General features: G+C 54.7%; 1 protein-coding gene and 2 long non-coding RNA genes across 10 annotated transcripts in view; 1 reads left to right on the top strand and 2 right to left on the bottom strand.

The window, feature by feature from the left end:
• Anks1a (ankyrin repeat and sterile alpha motif domain containing 1A) overlaps positions 1 to 23275 on the top strand; it is a 147258-nt gene that overhangs the window by 82906 nt on the left and 41077 nt on the right. For 6 of the 7 annotated variants that reach the window (XR_010044120.1, XR_010044121.1, XR_010044123.1 and 3 more), the window contains 2 exons: positions 2214 to 2334; positions 15823 to 16412. Coding sequence is in view for 2 of the 7 variants with exons in the window: in XM_063239028.1 (XP_063095098.1) it covers positions 2214 to 2334; positions 15823 to 16412 (711 nt within the window). In the remaining 5 variants the exon portion in view is untranslated. Of the gene's footprint in view, positions 1 to 2213; positions 2335 to 15822; positions 16413 to 18808; positions 18898 to 23275 lie in introns of those variants that run through there. The other variant, XR_010044125.1, reaches the window with a different exon arrangement.
• Positions 1709 to 4093, bottom strand: LOC134473722 (uncharacterized). Of its 2 annotated transcripts, none has more exons than XR_010044131.1 (3): positions 3183 to 4093; positions 2725 to 2961; positions 1709 to 2285 (listed from the first exon to the last, which is right to left on the bottom strand). It is a non-coding gene; the product is annotated as an uncharacterized LOC134473722 (long non-coding RNA). The 2 variants fall into 2 exon arrangements; XR_010044130.1 differs by having other exon boundaries at positions 2725 to 2887; positions 3183 to 4082.
• Positions 17429 to 22902, bottom strand: LOC134473723 (uncharacterized). The gene is made up of 2 exons (XR_010044132.1): positions 21998 to 22902; positions 17429 to 19028 (listed from the first exon to the last, which is right to left on the bottom strand). It is a non-coding gene; the product is annotated as an uncharacterized LOC134473723 (long non-coding RNA).

Below are 23275 nucleotides of genomic sequence, written 5' to 3'. Positions count from 1 at the left end.
TCAAATCGGGTGGAGAATAAAATGAAAGCCAGAAAAATCAAGGTCAATCTGGTCAAACCAGGAAAACTGAATTTTACGGCTAGGCCGTGCTGTGAGCGCTCATCTCAACCCTCTTAAGTACCTGGGCCTTTGGGACTAGATCTGTCACCTGCAAATGAAAGGTCTGGGACCAAGTGCACCTGCTGTGACCGCTTCACTGTGACTGTCACTCAGGTCCCTCCCAGCTTTGACAGTGGATGGTTTTCCCGGTTGCAAGTGTCCTGCACAGAAACCAGGCATGAAGTAAATGCAGGTCCGGTGGGCTTCATTTCCACTGGAGGCCCCAGATCTGGTCCCATGCCTTTTGGGTGGGGGCCTCATGGGCCAGGCCTGCCTGGGTCTCTGTGTGAGCTTTTGCCGTGCAGGGACCTCAGGGAGTCAGTTTTCCTGCTCTGTCCAGGTGATGGGGCGGGCATGGAAACCTACAGAACCCAAATTCCTGCCCCTGGAGCCTGGGTATTAAGTTGGCACAGTGTGAGCTGATGAATGGGCCGCCTTTGTTTCCTGGGCTGTGTTCCCGTGAAGAGGCAAAGAATGAGCTGCACAGGCAGATGGCTGAGCCACCCCATGAAGTGGCTTTTAGCCTCCAGGTGCTTCCGGTAAGCGGAGGCTCTGCTGCTCTGGTAGGTCAGGAAGGAGACGTCACTCTGCTTGTGGAGTAGCAGGCTTGTTAGGACGGGAGCCAGGGACTCGCCGAGTCTGTAGCCCGCAGAGCCCCCTCATCTCATTAGGTCCTGAAGCAGTGAGCTGGGCCACGGAGAAGCAGAACCTACGTAAATAGAAACTGGAGGCATTTCCAGTGTGCGGGACATGGCAGAGGAGGACTGTGTGCTGGGGATTGCACTGTGCTAGGGCGTCTTCATCGTTAGGTCCCCCTGGGGACCCTTCACCCACTGCTCAGACGGGCTTTGTGCCGGCTGCTGCTCTAAGTGAAGACTTGCCTGCGTGGCACAGTGGCCTCTTAGGACAGATCACGGGGTCATCCTCCCCGTGTGGGTGCAGCACCTTGTGGTTGTCTGGCTGCAGCACCTTGTGGTTATCTGGCTGGGTTCAAGGGGAAGCTTGGCCCCTGTGGCTAGCAGGCCTCACAGCTGGCAGGGGCAGGAGCATCACTGTCCAACTGTTTCCCAGTGGACACTTAGAGAGACATCGCCCCTCCCCTCCAGAAATCCAGGCTTCCAGCTACTTGGCTCTTCAGAGCAGAGGTGGGGGAGTTGTGTAGCACTCCCTGTGTGTGTGTGTGCGCGCGCGCGCGCGTGTGTGTGGCAGGAAGCCACCTGCAGTGAAATTCTTTTTGCAGCCCAGGACAAGGTGCTCAGACTGTGAGCCACTTGTTTCCAGTGAATGTCAAGTGTTCAGGATTAGTCAGAAGTCATCTTGGTTTCCTCTCGTGATGGTGGGGAGAATGTGTGTGTGAGGAGAAGGGGAATTCAGCAGGCTGCAGGGCTGCTGAAAGCTGCATGGCAAGTGCTGTGCACAGTGCACCAGCGGAGCAGAGCACCATGAGGGAGGAGTGCAAGGGCAGGATAAAGCTCGCCTTTTACTTCAGAAAGTGTTCTGAAGGATAAAACGAGCAAGGAGAATATTCCAGTCAGAGGCCCTGGAGATTTGTGGTCCAGGTGTTGTCTTGGTCTGTTTTTATCATTACAACAGACTGCCTGAGTCTGGGTACTTTACAAAGACAAGAGGTTTATTCAGCTCACAGTTTTGAAGGCAGAAAGCCCAAGCCCCGTCCATTCAGCTGCTAATAGAGCTCCTGGCCCCCTCACAGCATGGCACATATATTACACAGCAAGAGCAGAGGCCCTACCGCACTTTGTAACATCCCGCTCTGGACCTAGTCCAGTGTCCAGCGAGCTGGACCTCCGGGGCACAGCACAAATCTATTCCCGGGTGGCTTGATCAGGCATGGACCAGCCTGGCCTGACCCCCTTGTACCACATCCTGCCTCTCACCGTTTGCTACCTGCAGTCCCGGCCAGTGGGGGCCCAGTGCCCAGCACAGCCTCCGGAGGGCAGATCCCAGCAGGTGTGGGCCCGGGAAAGCAGCTGTGATTCCGCGTGGCACTCACTCAGTGCCTCCTCTCCCTTGCCAGTGGCCACAGCACCTGTGCAGTCGCTCCTGTCCAGGTGACAGCCTCTGGCACAGCAGTGCTGAGTGTTCTTCTCTCTCAGGTCCTGGCTGTGCGACCCAGGGCTCAGGGGAGTGCAGCCAAGGAGGAGGAGGAGCACCCTTACGAGCTGCTCCTAACAGCGGAGACAAAGAAGCTGGTGTCAGCGGACGGAAAAACAAAAGGTACAAATGGCACCAACCGCCCTGTCCTTCACCAGGCTCCACAGCCTGCACAGCCGCTGTGTCCTGCTCTCACTCCCCACACTCTGCTCTGCGCCCGGGAGGAGGTGGCTGGCCCACACCCCACACACTGCATGGAGGTGGGTCTGTGGGAGCTGTGGAGGAGGGACCAGCCCCTCACAGGGATGGACAAAGTCTTGTCCTGAGTCCCCGAGGCAGTGTCATCAGTTAGGGTCAGGCAGATGGCACAGGCTGTCAACCTCGTGATCACTAGGTCAGACTGGGCGGGGCTGGGGGCGGGTGAGTTTCACACTGCAGCTGGGAAGGATCCTGCAGCTTTCCCCGGCCTGTCACCCTTCACCCACAGGCACTAGGCCCTTTGCAGGGCAGTACCGGAGCTCCTTGATGTCCGAAGCCCATCCGGGGCTCCGGTGAGAGTGAGCGAGACGGTGTCCTTTGACATGTCCTCCATCAGGGCTGGCAGAGGGTCCTGCTGGCAGACGAGAGGTGCAGGTGGTGAGACCCGGTTGTAGTGGTCTGGAAAAGGTCATCGCTCCTGGCGGGGACAGACGTGGCATTTTCATAGTGGTTTCCATTTGCTTTGTGCTTTATGGTTTCCTTCTTTTTAGCCTTAAGAAATAAGTCATTCATATTTCTGTTCTCTAAGTTTTGGCGAACAGAGCTGTGTAACTGCCACCACAGTCAAAATACAGAGCAGTTTGGTCCCACCGGGAAGCCGCCCCAGCCCTGTCCCCTCACTTACTCCCGGAAGTTCCAGCTCTGACCTCCCCAGTGATCCTGCCTTTCCCCCAAGTTATGCAAATGGAACCACTTCGCGTATACCCTCTCACCTAGCGTGGGACGCTTGAGGGTCACTCAGCGTTGTCACACAGACCAGCGAGATGTCCCTTTTCATTGCTCAGTTCTGCTCTGTTATGTAACTGTCCTCGGTTATGTAAACAGGCTTATCCGCTCCTGGCTGAGGGACATTCGGGTCACTTAGGGTTAAGATAGTTACAAATAAAACTGCTGTAACATTTGTGAAAAGATGTTTGTGGGGATGTAAGCTTTTGTTTCCCTGGTACACAGGAGTGGGGACCTAGGAGATACCTTTACCTGTAGAGAAGGGCTGCTGAGTCCTTTGCTGGAGCGGTCGGGCTGTTCTGCATTGACCTCAGTAGTGTGCGAGAGTCCGGTTGATATGCAGCCTCCCTGACACTTCTCATGCTGTCATTTCTCCAAAAACTTCAGCCATTCCAGTCGGTGCATCGTGATGCCTTCTTCCTGGTGTGATTTGCATTTGTCTAATTGAGCAACTGCTTTTGTGTTTATTTGCTGTTAATGAACTATGTTTAGATCTTTTGCTTGTTTTCAAAAAAGGCTTCTTTTCCTGTTGAGTTGTGAGTTCTTTATGTATTTTGAATAGAAGTTCTTTATCAGAGCTGGGTACAGTGGTGCACGCCTGTAATCCCAGCACTCAGGAGGCTGAGGCAGGAGAATCAATGAGAGTTTAAGACCAGCCTGGGCTCAAAGCCAGCCTGAACTACATAGCAAGACTCAGTCTCAAAAAAGACCAAAAAAAAGTTCATCAGATGGTTTTTATTCCCAGTCTGTGACTTTGTGTTTACAGTGCCTTTTTCTCTTTTTTTGCTGAGGATTGAACCCAAGGTCTTGCTAAGTCACCTTAGGTCCCTAGAGTGGGCTCAAACTTGTGATCCTTCTGACATCCTCCCACAGTGCTGGGATTATAGATGTGCACTGGTTTTTTGAGCAGAGAGTCTTAATTTTGTTTATCTTTTTAAATGATTAAAATTACAGGGGGCTGGGGATTTAGCTCAGCGGCGTAAGCGCCTGCCTTGCAAGCAGGCAGTCGTGAGTTCGATCCCCGGTACTGATAAAAAGGAAAAAGACCGAAAAAAAGACAAATATTTTTCCTGTGTCATCTTCTACAAGTTTCCTACCTGTAGGTCCCGTACTTCAGTCTGCAGTGCATTTCGGGTTGGATTTTGCATGTGGGCATCAGTGGAAACAACTGTGTGCTCTCCTCTTCCACTGCACTGATAAACATAGATGTTTAACTCTGACCCCTAGGGTGGAAAAGACCACCGATGCCCTTGCTAGATGCTTGAAGGAAACCCTGTTGGACTTGACCTTACAGCCCGAGCCCTGGATTCAGTGTAGCGGGCCGTGTGGAAATGGTCCTTTGTGAGGGAGGAACCTTCGGCATCAGGGAGGAAGGAGATTCTGATGCTCCGAAGGCTTCCTCTGGAACCACTGTGCTCGCTGCTCAGCTTTTGGGAGGAAGAAGAGGGGAGGGTCAGACCCAGTCAGGGGAGGACTTCCTGGGGCCCAGGAGGGAGCTGTGATGGAGGACAGGGCCCACAGCGGCTGCTCCTCCATTTCAGCTTCCCCCAGCTCCACAGTGCTGAGCTAACTGTGCCTGGGGGTGGGCGGGGTGGGGTTAATGGAAGAGATGTGTGTAAGGCACACCTGCCTCCAGGCAAGCTGGATCACTCAGAGATGCTTTAGAGGAAGGGGCTGGAACATTAAAGTGAAAGCGGCCACCAGCTTCTCAGAAGCCTGCCTGTGCTGTCTGCTTAACCAGAGCAGCCAGCCTGCCCGCCGGGACCAAGGAGGCAGTCAGCAGACCACTCTGCGCCTTGGGCAAGCGAAATCCTTTTTGCCTTCCCATTAATGGCATTATCCTGCACTGCTGTGATGAATTAATGGACCAGCTTTCCAAAGGCACTGTTTCTGAGATGATCAGAGCGTCCTGTCCCTCCGTATTCTCAAGAAACTACAGTGTGGCCAGGTGTGGTGCTGTACACAAGTAATCTGTCTCAGTGCTCCTGAAGGCTGAGGCAGGATAGCAAGTTTGAGCCCAGCTTGGGCACATTAGCAATTTAACAAGGCTATGTCTCAAAATTAAAAGAAGTAGGGATATAGCTCAGTGTGAGCGCCCTGAGTCTACTCCCTGTACCAAAAAAGGAAAAGAAAGAAAGAAAAAGAAAGGCCAGGCATGTTGATGCCCGCCTGTAATCCCAGCACTCGAGAGGCTGAGGCAGGAGGATCCACACTGAGTCGAGGCCAGCCTGAACTGTGTAGTGAAACCCTGTCTCAAAAAGACCCTCAAAACAACAAACAAAAAACCCTGCCTTATTGTCGTAAACATTTACCTCATCACTGTGACAAAATAGGTGACACACTCAAAGGAGAAAAGATTTACTTTGGCTCACAGTTTGTGCAAGTTTCAGTTCGTGGTTGGCACAGTTGGTGGACCTGGCAGGAGGGTCAGTGGCTCACCTCATGGCATCTGGGAAGAGCCTCGGAGAGAGAGGAACCTTCCAGGCCAGGCCCTGGGGGCCCCCCTGTCGGCAGGCCAGCTGTCAGCCCCATGTCCCAGTCACCTCCAAAGGCTGCCCCCGAGTGTTCGAGGCTTTGCAGGAATGCCCAGGTACAAACCACAGTACTGCGCTTTCTAATGCTGCTGAATCCCTCTAAGTCGCCTTTCCATTCCTGAGTGATGAACGTTGAATCAGTCTCCACTGGCTCTCAGTTAAAAGTTATGTTGCTGGGAACATTCTGTACATATATTCCTTTGGTGTTTTTGAGACAGTGACTTACTATGCAGTCCAGGCTGACCTTGAACTCATTTTGAACCTCAGGCTGTCCTCAAACTCAGCAGTCCTCCTGCTTCAGCCTCCCACAGTGCTGGGGTTACAGTTGTGCCTCACCATATCTGGCTGTACATACATTTTTTTTTTTTGCATGCACATCTGTACACATGCACACATGTCCTTGAGAAGGCCTTGCGTGTGCTGGGTAGATCCTCTACCACTGAGCTACGTCCCCAGCCCTCCTACCTGAAACATTTGTTTTTGAGACACGGTCTTGGTAAATTGCTTCAGCTGGCCTTGAACTTGGGATCCTCCTGCCTCAGCCTCCCGAGCCAGGGTTGCAGGTATGGATCTCTGCATTCAGCAAGAGTTTTTCTTTAGAAAAAAATGAGGAGAGTAGAATTGGCAATCTTAGTGCACATCCTGGTCTCACTGGTGTCACTAACTTGCCTGAGTAGCTTGAGTTACAGATGTGCACACCATCGTGCCCAGCTCCCAGCCCTTTTAAAAATACCTTAACTATTTGCGTATATGTGTACGTACACACACGCATGCACGTAAACGTATGTTTCTTTCAGCTTCTCACATTGATGAGACACTAGGATGTTTACGCATGTGTGCCTTGTTTATTTCACTAATGAGTAGCCAAGTACTCGTGAGTAGTGAAGTTGCATCCATTTACCTATGAAAGTCTCCACCTTATCCTTCTTTATGTCCCAGCCCTTTTAAAAGTCTCAGACAGGGTTTCACTGAGTTGTCTGGCTGTCCTCAGACTTTCATTCTCCCTGTTTCAGCCTTCGGTTACGGGATTAGAGGCATGTGCCACCGTGCCCTGCTTCCAGATGGTTTTCTGATAGTCTCGCTGCTTCACTTACAGAAAAGTCGGACAGGGCCGGTGTAGTACGGGCAGTGTTCCCAGTGCTGTGCAGCTGGTCGTTCGTTTCTTGTAGTATCTGAGTGCTCACTGGATGTGCTGGACAGATTGCTGCTCGGACAATAGACAGCTTTCCAGCTTTGACAGCAGATGGGCAAGTAGCCAGAGGTCTGAGAGTCTTGCTGTCCCCGTGGCGTCCACGCACAGTGCTTGGTGTTGGTCAAGTGGCTCTACACGAGCACACACGCACCCTGGCGGGGTACACTTACACGCTGAGGTCTTTAGATGCAGCGAGCTCGGTGTTCCCAAGAGCTGTCATGTGGCTCCTGCTGCGTGCTTTGGGTGTGAGTGTGAGGCTGTTACCTTCTCACAGGGAGGGACCGGTCCTTTTGCCTTCTCCCTGTACTCCCCCATCCATGACGCTGCCCCTAGCTGAGCGTCTGGGGAGTCCTGTGGCGGAAATCCTGGCTTTGCTGGTGCGCTCAGATGTGCTTCCCTGTGCTGGTCAGTTCCGTGAGGTCTCACAAACAAGAGAAGGTTCTCTGTGTCCCCCCTCCACGGCTCTGAGCGTCCAGGCCAGCTTTCTGCGGCACGTGCTGAGGGGAAGCTTGGCGCTTTTCTCACAGGCAGAAGGACTTCCGTCCGGAGACAGTTCCCAGTGAAGCCTTGCAGTCAGCTGCCTCTTCCCCGCCTTCCTCCCTCCTGTGCCAGCTTATCTCAGTGGGATATAATTCACTTTCTCACCGCATTATGGAAAAAGCCAAAGCCTGATGAACTGTAGAGCTATATTTACTTCCAAAAGTGTGTATAATCTGATACACACAAGAGCTAGGGAAAATAATCCAAAGCGGCAGGCTCTGTTGAGTTCACACAGAAGTAATTTTGGTGTTCAAAAGAGGGTAAGTTACGTCAACAGAAAAGACCAGAGACAGTGTGATGTGATAGCATTTGAGCTGAGCCCTAAGGAGACTTAACCTTGATGGGCGGAAGTCAGGAGGAAGTGGGGAGCAGCCTGGCAGGGGCGGTGTCAGGGTTAGGAGGGTGGTTAGCGACACACCTGACCTGTAGGCTAGGGTGTTTGTCACAGCAGCGGCCTTGAGTCTCTCTACTCCAAGGTCTGTGCTGTGTCGTTGAAGCTCTTTGGTTGGGGTGCCGGAGTGAGAGCCACACTTTCAGGTGTAGTTATGGATTGGGAGAGACCAGAGGCAGCGGCACCCCGAAGTCCAGAGACCTCAGGGAGTCCCTGGAAGGCAGTTAGGGGTTAGGAAGTCACAGGAAGAAAGGTGGAGATGGGAGGGGTGGAGAGACTGAGGAAGTGGCCTTGGGGGACTGGACAGGTGGAGGAGGGGAGGAGGGTGTTAGGGACTGCGCAGGGAGGTGTTGGGCCCAGCTTCTTGAGAAACTGCCGTGCAACTAGCAGAAGTCTGGAACTGAGGAAGGGGTGTGTTTGAGGGAAGACATTAAGCATACAATGTTTAAGGTGTTTTGGGTACCAGACCATCTAAGTGAAACCCCCCCAAATGCTTGGAAATGGGGGTCTGACATTCAAGAGAAATGTTGAGATTAGAAACGTGAGGGGCCGGGGATCTAGCTCAGCGGCATATGCGCCTGCCTTGCAAGCTCGTGGCCATTAGTTCGATCCCTGGTACCAAACAAAAAAAAAAGATTAGAAATGCAGATTCAGATTCGAGGTGCAAGCAGAAGGCGGCAGTGTGTTGGCAGCTGAGGCGAGTGTGACAGAGAGAAGCCCCCACTTACACAGAAGCTCTGGAAACGAGGCAGTTCACGCCATCAAGGACCGAGCCTCCTTTTTCCATCTCATGGTTCACCCCAGCCGCAGACCTGGGACCCTGGAAAGATGGGCATGTACCATTCTCGCCTGTCCCCCCTGGCCAGAACTGGGAGACAAGAAATGTCTTCATTTTAGGCGGGAGGAAGGCTTTCTGAAAACCCCACTGTCAAGAAAGCAGGGCGGAGGAGTTCTGGGGACAGTGACAGAGAAAGCACTGGAGGGGTGCAGCTGAGCAGAGGCTGCGTGTGAAAGGCTCTGGGTGAACCCTGGATGGGGAGACAGTCCTCAGAGGTGCTGCAGGGCGCTATGGAAGTTTGTCTCCTCTGCGTCTTCTGGGTGTGAGCCATCTGGCTGCGTCTCTGTCACGCTCGTTGATCATTTGCGTCTTCTCAGGGCCCAATGTGGTTTTACCCCAGGAATATGGGGCTTTGGGTAGAGATGGTAGTTTGGAGAGCTCAGGAACAGAGAGGAGCTGACCTAGTGGTGCACAGGTTCCAGAAGGGAACCGGGGGCCTCCTGGACCCGACGAAAGGGGACAGCCTGATAGTCGGCTCACACCTGTCGGCTGGTGACCCTGAGGGAGCCACGCTCCTCCACGTTACTGATTCTTACTGCGGCTGTGAACAGTAAAAAGAATTCACTGAGCACAACGGCTGTCGCAAGTGACCAGCACTTAATAAATGGTGGCCACTGGAAGCTGGCAGAGGTCAATGCATTTATAGAAGATCTCCTCAGTTGTTTTTTGAGTATTTACCAGGGCTCAGCATCCCAGCAGCTGCAGAAGAGCAAACAAATGGCCCTGAGCACCCAGTACTGGACCTGGCTGGAGACCAAGGGGAGCAGACGGCAAGTGTGCTGTTAAATTAGTCAGCGTTAGCGCGGCTGCCGGGAACCTGAGCCGTGTGGAGCCGGGCTGCTGGAGGATACGGGAGCTGAGAGGCAGAGGGCCAGCGAGAGGTGGTGACCTGCTCTTCAGGAGTGGAAGGAAACTGCAGGAGTGGGCAGTGGGGCAGCCAGAACCAGCTCAGCGAGAAGAGCCTGGATTCGCAGCACCTGTGCCCGTAGGCACCGAAGTGGCAGGGATGGTTCAGTCTGAACGTTCTCTGCCACACCGAGATGGCTGCTCTGAACCAAACCTGCTGCCGCTCCGTCCTGGGTTTGAGCTGTCTTCACCCGGCTTACAGGGCTGCTAGAGGAAGCCCATCTCCTTTGCAGAGGCAGGAGAGAAGAAGCTAGCCTTCGTGTGCACTGCTACCACAGACGCAGTTTGGAAATCGCGCCAGTAAAAACCGATGCAAACGATGCAGCTGTTGACTGAGGGCCCCTCTGGCTGCCTGTGCTGAGCCCCTTTATGCTGGCTCTGTCACTTCATCTCCAGACAGATCCTGGGGATGGGCTGTTTTTGTCCCTGTGTAGGAGATGAGGAAGTGCAGGTTAGGGTTAGATCTGGGACTGGAGCCCTAGTCTGAGTGACTCCAAACCATGAGTCTAAAACATTTCGTCAGAAGCTGTCCTGCTAGCCATGTTTTTAATGCCATCGAGCTAAAGGGACAGGAGGATCGCAGTGAGCTTGGGGCCAGCCTGAGCTGCAAAGTGAGTTCAGTATCAGTCTGAACTGTGTAGTGAGGCCCTAGCTCAAGAAAAAAGCAAGAGGAAAGCCTGGGCGCAGGGGCCTGCGGGTCGATCTGAGCAGGGAACCCTCCATGAGCTGTGTGTGCAGCCCTGGTCTAAGTGGGCCCTGGAGACCCTGGGGACCGGGCTGTAACTAAACTGCAGCGTGGAGGAGCCCTTGCTTGAGCAGCTCAAGGGAGAAGGGAAAGGGAACGCCCGGGATGAGTGCAGGCGGGGTCCATGTTGGGATGGGGCTAGAAGTGAGCACACCGCCCTGTCCTGTGCAGGCAGCCGCGCTGGATTCTCCCCCGGAAAGGCAGAGGGCCTGGCTGTGGCACAGCTGGAGATGTGTGCTCTGCCCTTGTCATTAACAGTTGTTTTTTGGTTTTTGACTCTGTCTTCCACGCTGACCTTGAACTCACCATGCAGCCCAGCCTGGGCTTGAAACTTCCTGCCTCGGCCTCCCAGGTGCTCGGATGAGTTATGCACCACCGTGCTCTGCCTTGCGTCTGCTTCCCTTTGGATGGCAGAGGCCCAGGCCTCCCTCATTGCCCAGCTCAGGGGTGGCCGCAGCCTCCTTGTTCTTGCTGACACTTCCCTTTCTGTTCACCCTGCATTTGGTATCTTCCTTCTTTTTTTTCTCTGTTCTTCTCTGCTCTGATCTTTCCTCTGTCTTTTTTCTACCCTGTACTGGTTTTTTTTTTTTAAATTTTTTTTTTTTTGTCTTTTTCCTTTTTATCGGTACCAGGGATCAAACTCAGGACTGCCTGCTTGCAAGGCAGGCGCTTATGCTGCTGAGCTAAATCCCCAGCCCCGCTGTACTGGATTTTGAACCAAGGGCTTTCTTGCTGAGTTACATCCCCAGCCCTTTTGAGACAAGGTCTCTCACTAAGTCTCCAAGTTGCCCAGGCTGTGCTTGAATTTGTGATCTTCCTGCCTCAGCCTCCCAGAGTGCTGGGATTACAGCCATACGCCACCATACCAGCTTGCTGTATGCCTTTCCCGAAGCATCTGTTTCTTTTTGCTTTCTAATTCCTTCTGAGTGGCCAGCCTCTCCCAACAGCTGGTAAGCCCCCTGAGGCGGGCTTGGCATCTTCATCCTCATGCCAGCCGGTGTCCCCTGGGGCAGACAGTTGGTACGTGCCCACTGATGGGCTTTCTAGGGCCGGCCCCAGAGCCGTGCTCGGCCCTCCTTCATGTTACCTTCTGTCCCTTCTGCCGTGGGAGTTCGAGGGTGATGGAGGTGGTGGCTGATCGTGAAATGCTCTGTGTCTTCAGGCCACTGTCATGCTCCGGGTCTGTGCTGACCCATGTGGCAGCCTGTGAGGACTGGAGGAGGGGTGGGCTCACCTGCGAGCAGAGAGAGCTATGGTAGCTCCCGCAGGCAGATGATGGCGGTGGTTACCATCGCTGAGAGCTGCCTTCCCCAGCTCGCTTCTAAATGCTTTGCAAGTAGTTTAATTCTCACAGTAATCCTGTGAAATAAGTGCTATCAAGATTACAAACTTATGGGACTGGGGATTTAGCTCAGCGGCATAAGCGCCTGCCTTCCAAGCAGGCAGTCATGAGTTCGATCCCTGGTACCAATAAAAAGATTACAAACTTAATACCACCACCCCCACTGCTAAATTTTACTGGCTTTAAAAAAAATTAAAAGAAAAAAAAGATTACAAACTTAGAGGGACAAGGATGAGGCACGGATGGGGGTCGTTGCCTCAGATGTCTCTCCGTCATGCAATAAATGGTTCATGCCTCGTCCCTAAAAACCTCGTATCATGCTGGACTCTACAGAGGAAAGAAGCCATCAAGTGGTTCTTTCCCCACCCTGCGGTTTGCTGGGCACGCAGCTTAGCCTTTGATGGTTTTCTGGGGAAGCAGTACCCGCCCGTTAGGGCTCCGAGGTCCTTAGATCTTGATGAGCCTTTCAGGGACTAGGTCTGTGCTCCGGAGAGCCCGGGAAGACGGTGCTAGGAGCCCTTGCAGGGCTTCCGCGGCCCTCGTGTGGGGGCTCGAGGTTCTTCCTCTCTCTCCATGGAGCTCCCCGCGAGTTTCCATTCCTTCTCTCTTTCTGCCCACTTCCTTCCCCAGCGTCATCTGTTATTGAGCTCCTGGCAGCTGCCCCTCTTTCTTCATTGACGACTGGCCTGATGAATGGTGGCTGTGTGACAGGGCCCTCATTGTCAGCGCCCACAGCAGCCGTCGGAACATTCTCTGTGGCCTGTGTCCCGAGGTCCGCCCCGGCAGGGCAGCCAGGCAGACCCCACTTCTGGGCCGCCATGCTGTCCTGTTGTCAGGCCTCCCCACCCTGACCAGGGCCCAGAGTGTTGAATAAGAAGCTGGAAGTGGACCTAAAGGAGAAGCCTGCGGTCCTGTTCCCAGCATCTTGTTTTTCACTCACATGTGGTAATATCTAGAGACAGTCGTTAGAGTGTAGTCCCAGAGGTGAAGCAGGAGGATCACAAGTTCAAGGCCAGCAGCACCCTTGCTCAAAATTAAAAAATGAAAAGAACTGGGAATGTAGTTCAGTGCAAAGGCCCTGGGTTCAACCTCTAGTACCATTACAAACAAACAAACAAAAAAACACCGTAATTTTTGCAACAGTAGCAAATTTTCTTTTCTTTTTTTGGTCCCGGGGATCAAACTGACAACCTCACTCTTGCCAGGCAGGCGCTTATGCCACTAAGCTAAATCCCCAGCAACAGTGGCAAATTTTACAGCCTGGTTGACTCTTCCCTGAGCTGAGGATGTGCGGTCACATGCTATCTGCTCTGTGGCCTAACGTGCAGAGTCAGCGGGCAGCTTCGTTCTGGCCACCAGCTGCTGTGTGCTTGTTTTGTGGTAGCGGGGACTGAAGCTGAGGCCTTGGACTGCTGCACCCCTCAGCGGTGACGGCTTCCTCCTCTGTAGAGAACCCTTTCCCATCGGGCTATATCTGTAATCCCAAGGAGAAGTTATTGGAACTGTAGGCAGTTATTCCAGTGCAACCCACGGCGAGAAGAAAGACCCTGAGGCATATATACAGTTACAGGGAGCCGAGGGGCCCTGAGTCCAGCCGAGATGGTGTTCACCGGAACAAAGGCCGTGGCCCAGAGCCCGACCCAGGTTTTATTAATTCTCCATGAGGGGAGTGGCTCGGGAACAGGTGACAGAGTGGCGGGAAATATGTGACTGACTACTGTGAGCCGGGCTAGGTAGGAGGTCTGAGACCTCTGCCATAAGCAGAGGGCAGGAAATACAGAGCGAGCAATCTGCATAATGCCACTGAGGCAGCATCTAATAATTTGGGGTCCGTGCTTCAGCTCTGATTTACAATCCTGTTTGCCCCAGGAGGTCACAGCCTCTTTCTTGAAGCTCAGTCCTGGCTCAACCATGTGTTTGGGGAGTCCCCAGGTGGGGTAACACTAAGCTGTCACCTTTCGAGTTTACACATCAGCTCCTTAGCCAGCCCAGTTTACATTGCTTAAAGCCAGTTGAAGGGACAAAGAAATAGCCCGGCCAGCCCTGTGCATGGAGATAGGTTAAATTTATCCAAAATGGAGACAGCTGCTCTTTTCAAGGAGAATAATTTTTGTGGTTTACACCTTCCTCCTCCTCCTGAGATAGGTGTCTCTAAGTTGTGGGGTGCAGCGTGCACCCTGCCGGCTGCCATTAGGATGTTTGTAGCTGTGACACCTGGCCCAGCCTGTCTGGAGCAAGCATCTAGCGGCTTCCTCCCTGGAGATGTTTGAGGTGCTCACCACTTGTATACTGCTCACACCCTGACCTTTGGGAAGTGGGGTTTATGGGCGGGGTGGGAGGGCAAGTGTTCCAAAGGGGTCAGAAGTAGAGGAGGCAGCAGAGTCCAGCTCTTGGCTCCCTCTGCAGGCTGAGAGCTCAGACCCTGAGCTCCGCAGGGAGGGGGCAGGTGCTCACCCTGTTCTCTCTGCTCCGCTGGCTGCTGGAAGGGGCTTGGGCTGTGGGGCAGTGGAGACTGAGCCACACAAGAAGCAGCAGGAGAGGCGCCACGCGGGGCCCTGCACCCCAAGAGGGACAAGTTTGCCGCTGCCACACAGCGGGGACCATCATAGTGTTAAAGGAGTTTAAGGCGTGTGTAGGCCCCAAGATACAAAGGTGCCAGTGCCCAGGCCGTGCAGCTGGAGACCAGTACAGCTGGCCCGGAACCAGCGCTCTGGCTCCGACTCCTGGGTCAGAGTCTTCTCCCCCACTGCCTGGGACAAACCACCGAGGGGCTGTGGGGCTGTTTCCTTGTCTGTAAAAATACTTGAGCTCGCTCAAGTAGGGTGGGCATGCTTGTAATCCCAGCATTTCGGAAGCTGAAGCAGGAGGATCACCAAGAGTTCAAAGCCAGACTGCACTACAAAGCGAGACCCTGTCTAAAAAATCAAAACCTAAGACAACAAAAATTAAAAATGTATATGTATTTGAACTTGACCCTTTTGGTTCTAAGAGTCTCTGATCTCATGAGTGGCTTTGGGGCACCGCAGGCAGGTGGGGCGTGGTGTGGCGGATGCGCAGAGGCACAGGTGGTAGAGGAAGACGTTTGGGTGTCAGCTCTGGAACCCCATCTAGTGCGGGCACCTGGGCGGAAGTCCAACGGGACTGCATTCTCTGGGGGAAGCCCCGGGGTGTCCCAGTGTTGGCTGTTGGACTCTGGTTCCACCAGTTATTTATGCTGCTTTGGGGCAGAGGTTTTTGGGTGTAAAGTAGTACTTGGCTTCCTAAGCCAGTGGTGTCAGGTTTCTAGGATGTTAGCAAAGTCTTCAGAGACCGCACATGTCCCCTGGTGGTGACAAGCTAGACCATTTCTTTTTTGGTAGATCAGCTAAGGTTAAACTTAAACAAATATGAGCAGCTGGGAGGCTTTGGCAGGCAAGAGATGTGCATATTCTTAAAAAAAAAGAAAGAAAAGTCTGTTCCCGAGGAAGGAAGGATAAGGCGTGGAGCTCCGAAGACCCCTGCAAGGAAGGAAGCAGTTACTTCTCTGCCCTGGGTTCTGCACTTTGAGTTAAGGAATTCCAGAAGTGGCAGGTTGGGGATCGTGACCTCCGTTTGTTTTTTTCTGGGTCGCCTGCTTGCCAAAGGAAGGGCGGGCGGTGCTCTAAATAACACTTTGGCCTTTATGGAAATGCATCAGATGTTCCAAGAGCCAGGCTCGCCTCTGCTTGCTCGCTGGCACCCGCCCGCCTGAGCGCCCGGCTCCTCTCTGTGTCCTGCTCTGTGTGACTCCAGGTCCCTGCACCCTGTCCTCCTCGGTCCTTTCTGTCGGATGCGGTCAGCTAGCACTTCTCCTCACCTTATATAGCCAGGGCTGGTTGTTAATGTTAACAGAACGCTTAATGGCACGGAGGACTGCCAGATAGCATTAATCAGGCCAGTGTTTAGAATTTCATAAGTGCTCCAGCTTTGGGTACAAACCGAGCATTTAGAACAGTACGAAGCTGTTTGCTTCCTTCCTTCCCTCAGTCCCCTCCCCAGCCCGTCAGCTTCTCTCTCTTCCCCCGTCTTTGAATTCTTTTGCTCTGCTCTATGCTCACTGCAATGGAACTTTGTTGATTTTTGCCACGTTTAATTTTTTATTTCTCTCCGTCCACTCCAAGACCACAGGCAAAGCAGTGGCAGCCGGAGCCAGCACTCTGCGGAGGGGCAGGACGGGCAGGTCCCAGAGCAGTTCTCAGGTCTCCTCCACGGCTCCTCCCCGGTGTGCGAGGTGGGGCAGGACCCTTTCCAGCTGCTGTCTGCCACGGGCCAGAGCCATCCAGACGGGACCCCGAAGCAGGGCGACGGCCACGGAGCCAGCATGCAGCTGGAGGAGACGGGCGTGCACACTCCCGGGGTCTCCCAGCCTGGCAGCCTGGACCAGAGCAAGAGAGCAGGCTACCCAGCAGGCCTGCCCCCTGCCAACGGCCGATCGCACCCCGAAACTTTGACTCACACTGCGCCCCCGCACCCTGCTGGTGCTGAGGAAGAAGGAGACCGGAGTGGGGCCAGAAGCCGGGCCCCTCCCACCAACAAACCCAAAGCGGAGCTCAAACTCAGCCGCAGTTTGTCCAAGTCTGACTCTGATCTCCTGACCTGCTCACCCACGGAGGACGCTGCGATGGGGAGCCGGAGCGAGTCTTTGTCCAGCTGTAGCATCGGGAAGAAGAGGCTGGAGAAGTCGCCCTCCTTTGCCTCGGAGTGGGACGAGGTAAGGCCGTGTGACGTCACCGAGAGTGGGGCTGGCCGCAGCCCCCCATTGCACCCCATTCCCGGGCCAGGGTCTGGAGTGTATCCTTGGTTCCTTGCAGTGGGACTGTGTGTGTGCCCCCCAGGAGGGAGGGGAGCCCAGATAGCCGGTCACAGAGGACTAATCTCCAGCTAATGGGGCAGAGGGTGGAGGGCTGCAGGAGGGCCAGTTCCCAGAGATGACAGGCTGCTTGGAGCCCTTTGGAGCCCGTCCCCCGGAAGGGGAGCATGCACAGCCTGAAGGTACTGGGAAGGCCTGGCACACTGCCTGCCGTCCTTGGGGAGGAAGAAGGCAGGCCTGGGCGTAGCTGGGCGCCAAGGGGAGAGACGGAGGAGGGACGGGGGAAGCTGCTGAAAGGGATCGGAGAGGGTCTTTTCCAATCCAGCACCTCCTCAGTTGCCTGCTGTGTCCCTTGGCAAGCAGATGCCTCTCCCCACAGATGCGCCTGCCCAGCCCACATTCCCAGGCTGCTGAGGCAGAGGGCGGGGGCCCTCTTGCAGGGCTGGAAGCCTCACCATTAGTACAGAGGACTGGAAATGCATGACAGGACAGTCTCAGTGACCTGTGGCATTCTGAGTGCACAGAAGAATGCACTCCTGAAAGACTGGCAAACACCCGGGAGTGTTAACTCGCCAGCTGCCTGCCAGGCATGCAGTGTGTCCCAGGCACAGTCTCAGAGTTGAGGGGGGCACGTACAGCTGCTCCACTTGAGCAGTCTGCACACCGCCTGCCCTGCCTAGCCTGTGTGGGCTGCAGCTGTGAGGTTCTGTGAGGCAAAGCCAATCCCATTCCTGGGGAAAGGGGCGGGGACAGTTCCTTCAGGCTGTCATCTCCAGATAGGGTGAGGCTTGGGACCTGTTTCTTTGCTTAGAAACAAAATCTAAGTGACCCCTGGCCACTAATGAGGAATTTCAGAGTGACGGCGTTCTGGGATCCCCTAGAGAGAGAGTACACATGAGTATGTGCATTTGCAGAAATGTGTTTTTCAAAACGAAGTTTTACTCATTCACAGTTAAATATAGGATAATTCAGTGTAAGAGTAAAATGGAAGGGGGCTGGGGATTTAGCTCAGCCGCATAAGCACCTGCCTTGGAAGCAGGCAGTATTCCGGGTAGGAATCATGAGCAGGACTCTCCATGTGAGTTTGATCCCCAGTACCGATAAAAAGGAAAAAGACAAAAAAAAAAAAAAAAAAAAAAAAAGAGTACAATGGAAGCTGAATATTGTGCATGTCTGTGATCCCAGCTAGGAGGGAGGCAGAGGCGGGACGGTCTTGAGTTCAAGACCAGCCTAGGCAGTTTAGTGAGACCCTATCTCAAATTACAGGGGGATCAGAGGGCCAGGAATTTGGTTCAGTGGCTCAAGTACTTGCCTGGTAAACATGAGTTTGATCCTCAGTATGCCCCACAAAAAAAGGAAGCTGGGGTGTCACTCAGTAGAGTGCTTGCCTGGCATGTGCTGCATTTTGATCCCAGCACCCCAGCAAAATGCAGGGTGGAGCTGAGCACCATGCACTCTGGAGTGGTGGGAGAGGGCAAGCGGGAGGTAGGGGAGCCGAGAAGGGGTGGGAGGGGCTTCAGGAAGACGACAGGGGTGCGGGCCTGGACTCAGGACTGAAGTAGCAATTGCTTTGTGGTTCAAACCAGACGGAGACCCACAGAACCGAGACCATGATGTGGGGGGGCCAAGGCGGGGAGCTGGGCAGGCACCGGGCCTTCAGTGCCTGAGGAAGGTTTCGGACCAGGCTTCAAGAGGTCCGTCTGCATCCAGGCAGCCTCTCTTCGCTCGGATGCAGGGCGTACCCTGGCTCCCCACTGTAGCGCGTAGCCTTTTCCCGGTGTGTGCACGGGTGGTCCTGCCGCAGGGCCAGCTGGTCTCCTGGAGAGGGGACGAAACCATAAGGCAAAATGCACCTCACTCAAGGCCCTGTGGCCTCATAGCCAGTTGTCTCTGCGCTTCCTGGTTTCCCAGTACTGGGAATCAGGCGCAGCACCGAGCTGCGTCCCTGTCCTCATCCGGGTAGGAATCGTGAGCAGAACTCTCCATGTGACCTTCAGCTTTGGTTTCAGTCCTGGAGCATGAACCGGGGCCTGGAGGGTGCTGGGCACGCTCGAGACGTGGACTGCATGGCTGTCGTGGGTCGTCCAGTCTGAGGAGGGGCTGCACACAGGTCTCCTCGGGGATGGCCCTGAACCCCGCGTTGGCAGCCTTTCGCACACAGGCCTTGACCAGTGGCCGCGCCCCGCCCTGGCCCTGCCCTGGGGCCTGCAGGCTGCCTTGCTGTGTCCTGTGCCTGCCTGCCGAGTTTTCCTCTTTAACCTTCGCTCTCCAGGAGGTGGGGAAGCTGTGTGTGCCCAGGGAGCCCGGCTCAGCTGCTCACTGCAGCGCCGGGGGAGGGAGAGGAAGGCTGCCGCGGCGGCCGGGATCCTAGCACAGCGTGGTCACGGTGAGTCTGGCAGGGGCTTGGGGAGGCAGGGCTGGGACACATAAGATGTCGGCTAAATGGCACCGTAGTACTCTTTCCACCTGTGCCTGCAGCTTTGGAGAGTGGAGCCAAGGCTTGCAGGGCCTTCAGACCTAAGGAAAGGAAAATGTGGTTTTTTGTTTGTTTGTTTGTGGTTTGAGGCAGGGTCCCACTATGTAGCCCAGGCTGGCCTGGAACTTGCAGTGATCCTCCTGCCTCAGCCTCCCAAGTACTGGGATCACAGACGTGCACTGCACCCCACTGACACAAAGAGAGCTCTTTTCAGTGGCCTGAGGTTTGCGGTGGCGAGTACCTGGGAAGCCCTCCCTTGTTTTCCTGCATGGCCCGCCCCACCCAGGAAGGAAGAGCCCACCCAGCCCAGGAGGTCAGGCAGGCTGCCCCAGGTGGTCTCAGGAATTAATGAGCTTTCCTGCCTGGCTCCCTGAGAGGTGAGGAGAGGTGAGGAGAGGTCGGAGAGGAATCTGCAGCCCTCTCTGCTGCGCTTTATACAGCAGGAGCAGTGGCTGGCTGGTTGCCTACTTGGGCGATAGTCTCCAGCTGAGTATGCCTGGCTCCCGATTCTGAGGTCCCTGCTCCTTTCCCATGGCTAATGGAGTCCTCCATGAATTGGCCCAGGGACGGTGGCCGCAGAACCCTGCCCTGGTTAAGTAAAGTAAACCTTGGAGAGCGGATCCATGTATTCTGTTGCTTTGCTAACAAGGAAGCAGCAGAGTTCGCCTTCCGAAGAGCTCAGCCTGTGAGCTCGGCCTGCGAGCTTTCTCATGGTCTGCTGGTTCTCCAGTCACGTCGGAGCACCTTGGTCTCGCCTTGGTCCCGCAGGCACAGAAGTTAACCTGAGAAGCTGTGCCGTGAACCTCTAGGCCTAGAGGGGGAGTGGGGACATCACTGCATCCTCTTTGCGTTCTCCATCTGGGCTTGTGTCTGATCCATACCCGAGTCTGGAATCTTGGTGTGCTGACTGATTTATATTTGCTTTTTGTTTTGACCAGTGCATGCTGTGGACATCTTAGCCGTGGCCAGCAAGCCCTGGACTTCTCCTGGCTTTTCAGGAGGCGGGTGGCTTGTTGTTCAAACGTCTCCAGCCTGTGGGTACTGGGCCAGCTGCTCTGTACCTGCCTACAAGGCCCATTCCTTCCCTGCTCTGTCAGGCTTGGTGGAGCAGCTGTGTCCTGCCCTGATTTTGCCAGACTGCTCTCCCTTGTCCCCTCGCAGTTGGGGCTTCTTCCGGAGCTGCCTTGTGCCCTGTCCAAAGCTGCCTACATCAGTAGCTGGGTTCCTGAGCCCCTGCAGCTGCCTAGCTGGAACGGGCCCTCCTTTTACTCCAAGGACCCAGCGTCTCTCACCTCTGAGCAAGACGAGGCTGGCTGTGTGGTGTAGCAGGAGCTGGGGGGCCTGGATGTTCAGGGCAAGCAGGAGAAACTCATTCCAGCCGGAAACTCCCTACCTCCAGCTGTAGGAAAGAAAGGCCTGCTGCCCTGCCACCAAACTGGCAGTGTCATCAGCATTGCAGCCGCCCGCTGTCCTATCAGAATCTCCTGTCCACCCAGGTGCTCCCACAGTTATACACACACGTGCATACAGCACCAGCAGCTAGCACCTGAATGAAAGGCCTGGTGGTACCCACCCCTCGGTGCATGTGCAGGACTGGTCCCAGTACCCAAATCCATAGGTACCCAAGTCCCCGTGGCATCTGTGTGTGACCCACGCGCCCTCCTGTACTTTCAATCCTCTGTAGGTGACCTCTACTGTCTAATTCAACAGATATGCCAAGGGCATCGTTGTTTTCTGTGGTTTAGGTAATAATGACAAAAGGTCAGTCACAATAAACACTTATAAATATGAAGGCTGAATTTCCCCCCAAATTCTTCAGTGAGCAGTTGGTCGACCCTGCAGATGTGGGCCCTCAGATGTGGAGGGCTGACTATAAGGAGAACAAAAACAGCTTTCTGCTTGGGCTGTGGCTTGAAAGCGTGAAGTCTGGGGCTGGGGATTTAGCTCAGCAGCATAAGCGCCTACTTTGTAAGTGCATGGTCGTGAGTTCAACCCCTGGTACGGACAGAAAAATAAGTACGGAAGTCTGGGGGTCAACTAGGTCTCTCGCACACCTGCGTTTGATGGGCTTGAAGTCTGCTTAGTGTAAACATTTGAGTGATTTCACACTTGGCTGGAGGCTTAAGTGATAAGTTTGTGTTTTGTAATCAGCTTTTATAAATACTAAACAAGTGGGAGATGGGCGGAGAGCAGGGCATGCTTTGTGTGCCTTCTGTGTGAGCTGAGAGGAGTTTGTGTGGGGAACTGCCAACCCCATCCCGGAATGTCCTGGTTTTGTCTGAAGCAGTAGCGAGGGGCCCGTGGTTCCTGCACCCTTGTGGAGCGGTGGAGTGGCAGCTGCGGGAGAGCCTCTCCCAGGCCAGGTCCCTGCCACGGCTGCCCCTGGCCTTTCCAGGACGTCCCCTTAGGCACGTGATGTCCCCAAGAGCAGCATGATTGGTTCAGCTCCACAGAGGCCTAGGCTGGTTTTAACCCTTGAGGGCCAGGCGTGTGAGGAGGCACACAGATGCGCACTGGAGAGCTGAGTTCGCCCACAACCCCAGCACGTCCCTCCACGTTCTGCAGCGTACATTCTGCAGCCGGCATTGTTGCTTTGTGTGAACAAGCAGGCTGTGTACTGTAGTCATTTCCCCGGGGCCAGGCCTCCCCCTCCTGACAAGAATGTGGCACGCCCACCTCTGGGGACCGTGCCACCAGCCCAGAATGTCACTGCACAGGAGTCAGGGCTCTTACCCCAGATGAGAGTCCTCTACGGCCCCACTTGTGTGAGCGGTGTGGTGAGCCCCAGGTATTTTACTGGCATTTTAGAAACAGTCTCACTGGCTGTAGGCGGCCTTGCGGAGAAGTGCCCGTGCACCTGGCACCTGGCTGCTCAGGGTGTAAGCCAGTGAGTGTGAATCAGCTCAGTGGCACCTGTCACGGTCACCTCCCGCCACCCTGCTAGTCCCCCCAGGGCCTGGTGTTGACTCAGTGCCACTGCTTCTGTCACCCCTTTCCTGTGGCCCCGTACCTGTTTGCAGCATAACAGTGTAGCTCGCTGCTCCTGGGTGCACAGGGCGCCGCCACCCTCCCTGGGCGCATGCGTGTTCTCTGATTTCTTCCTCCCTGTCCTCCCCCACCTTCTCCTTCCCTGCTGGCGTTGTGTTCCCGGCAGGCCTCTCTCAGTGCCCTTGCCCCTCCGCCCTGCCTGCTCTGCCTCCCTTCCTTGTGTTTCCTTTGCTTCCATGCATGTCCACCCTGCAGAGGCATTTCTGCTCCCCACCCCGTGCTCCGCACACGCCTGCGCCCACTCAGCTGCGGCAGGAGGGGCCGAGCCCTGGAGGAGCGCGGTGTTTGTGGAACTGCCAGCCACACAGGATTTCCCATCTCCTCTTGTTTGTTAGCACCAGACCAGAGCCGGGTGACTTCCTGGCACCTCCTTTGTGCACTTTGATCCTGGCTTTGTGTGTCTCCTTTCTGTCTCTCTAGTGGTAGCACTGGTAGGATGAGTGCGGAATGACGGTGTGTAACGGGAGGAGCGGCTGGTCACGTTCTTCCGAGCCTCGGTGTCCGAGGAGCAGGCCGCAGCTGCGCCCCACGGTTGCAAGGCTCTGAGTTGATCTGCGCTGCAGTGATTTGTTCCTTCAGCTGAGTTGTTGAGAGCCTGCTGCGACCCAGGTCCTGTCCCGGGCACTGTGGATCCAGCAGTGCCGGGCAGACGCGAGGCTGGCTCCTGGGGGAGCTGGCGTTCTGGAAAGAGAAGGAGAAGAGGAAGGAAACGGGGTAGTAGTGAGCTTGGGAGAAACGTGAAGCTGGGAGTGGGTGGGAAGGGAGCCAGGCAGGAAGGGCCTCGGCTGGGGCGGGAAGCCGAAGCTACTTTCTCTTCCTTCTGCGTGAGAGTGGTTTTTACATTATTATTGTTGTTAAAGTGCTGGGGCTTGGACTCAGGGTACTGGCACAGAGCCACATCCCTGGCCCTTTTTGAGGCAGGGTCTCACTGTTTGCACAGGCCGGGCTGCAGCACAATATCCTCCTGCCTCAGCTTCCCAGAGTGCTGGGACTGCAGGTGGATCCACAGTACCAGCACAGGACCTGGGTCGCAGCAGGCTCTCAACAACTCAGCTTAGAAGTACCCCCCTCACTTGACTTCCACTGTTAACCTCTTTCCCTTTCTCTTTAGTCGAGATACCTTCTTCCCTCATCTTGGTTTTTCCGGTTTTTTCCGTAAGCTGTGCTAGGTGACCTTTTAAGTGGTGTATGTACGTGTGTATTCGTATCTGTGAAGTCACTGACAGACTGAGATCTCATT

This window comes from Cavia porcellus, unplaced genomic scaffold, assembly GCF_034190915.1.
Source record: "Cavia porcellus strain 051 isolate PalLab524CR breed Dunkin Hartley unplaced genomic scaffold, mCavPor4.1 scaffold_28, whole genome shotgun sequence".
NCBI classification, from domain to species: domain Eukaryota; kingdom Metazoa; phylum Chordata; class Mammalia; order Rodentia; family Caviidae; genus Cavia; species Cavia porcellus.
Note: the sequence above shows the minus strand (reverse complement) of the source record. Positions and strands in the feature narration are given on the sequence as shown.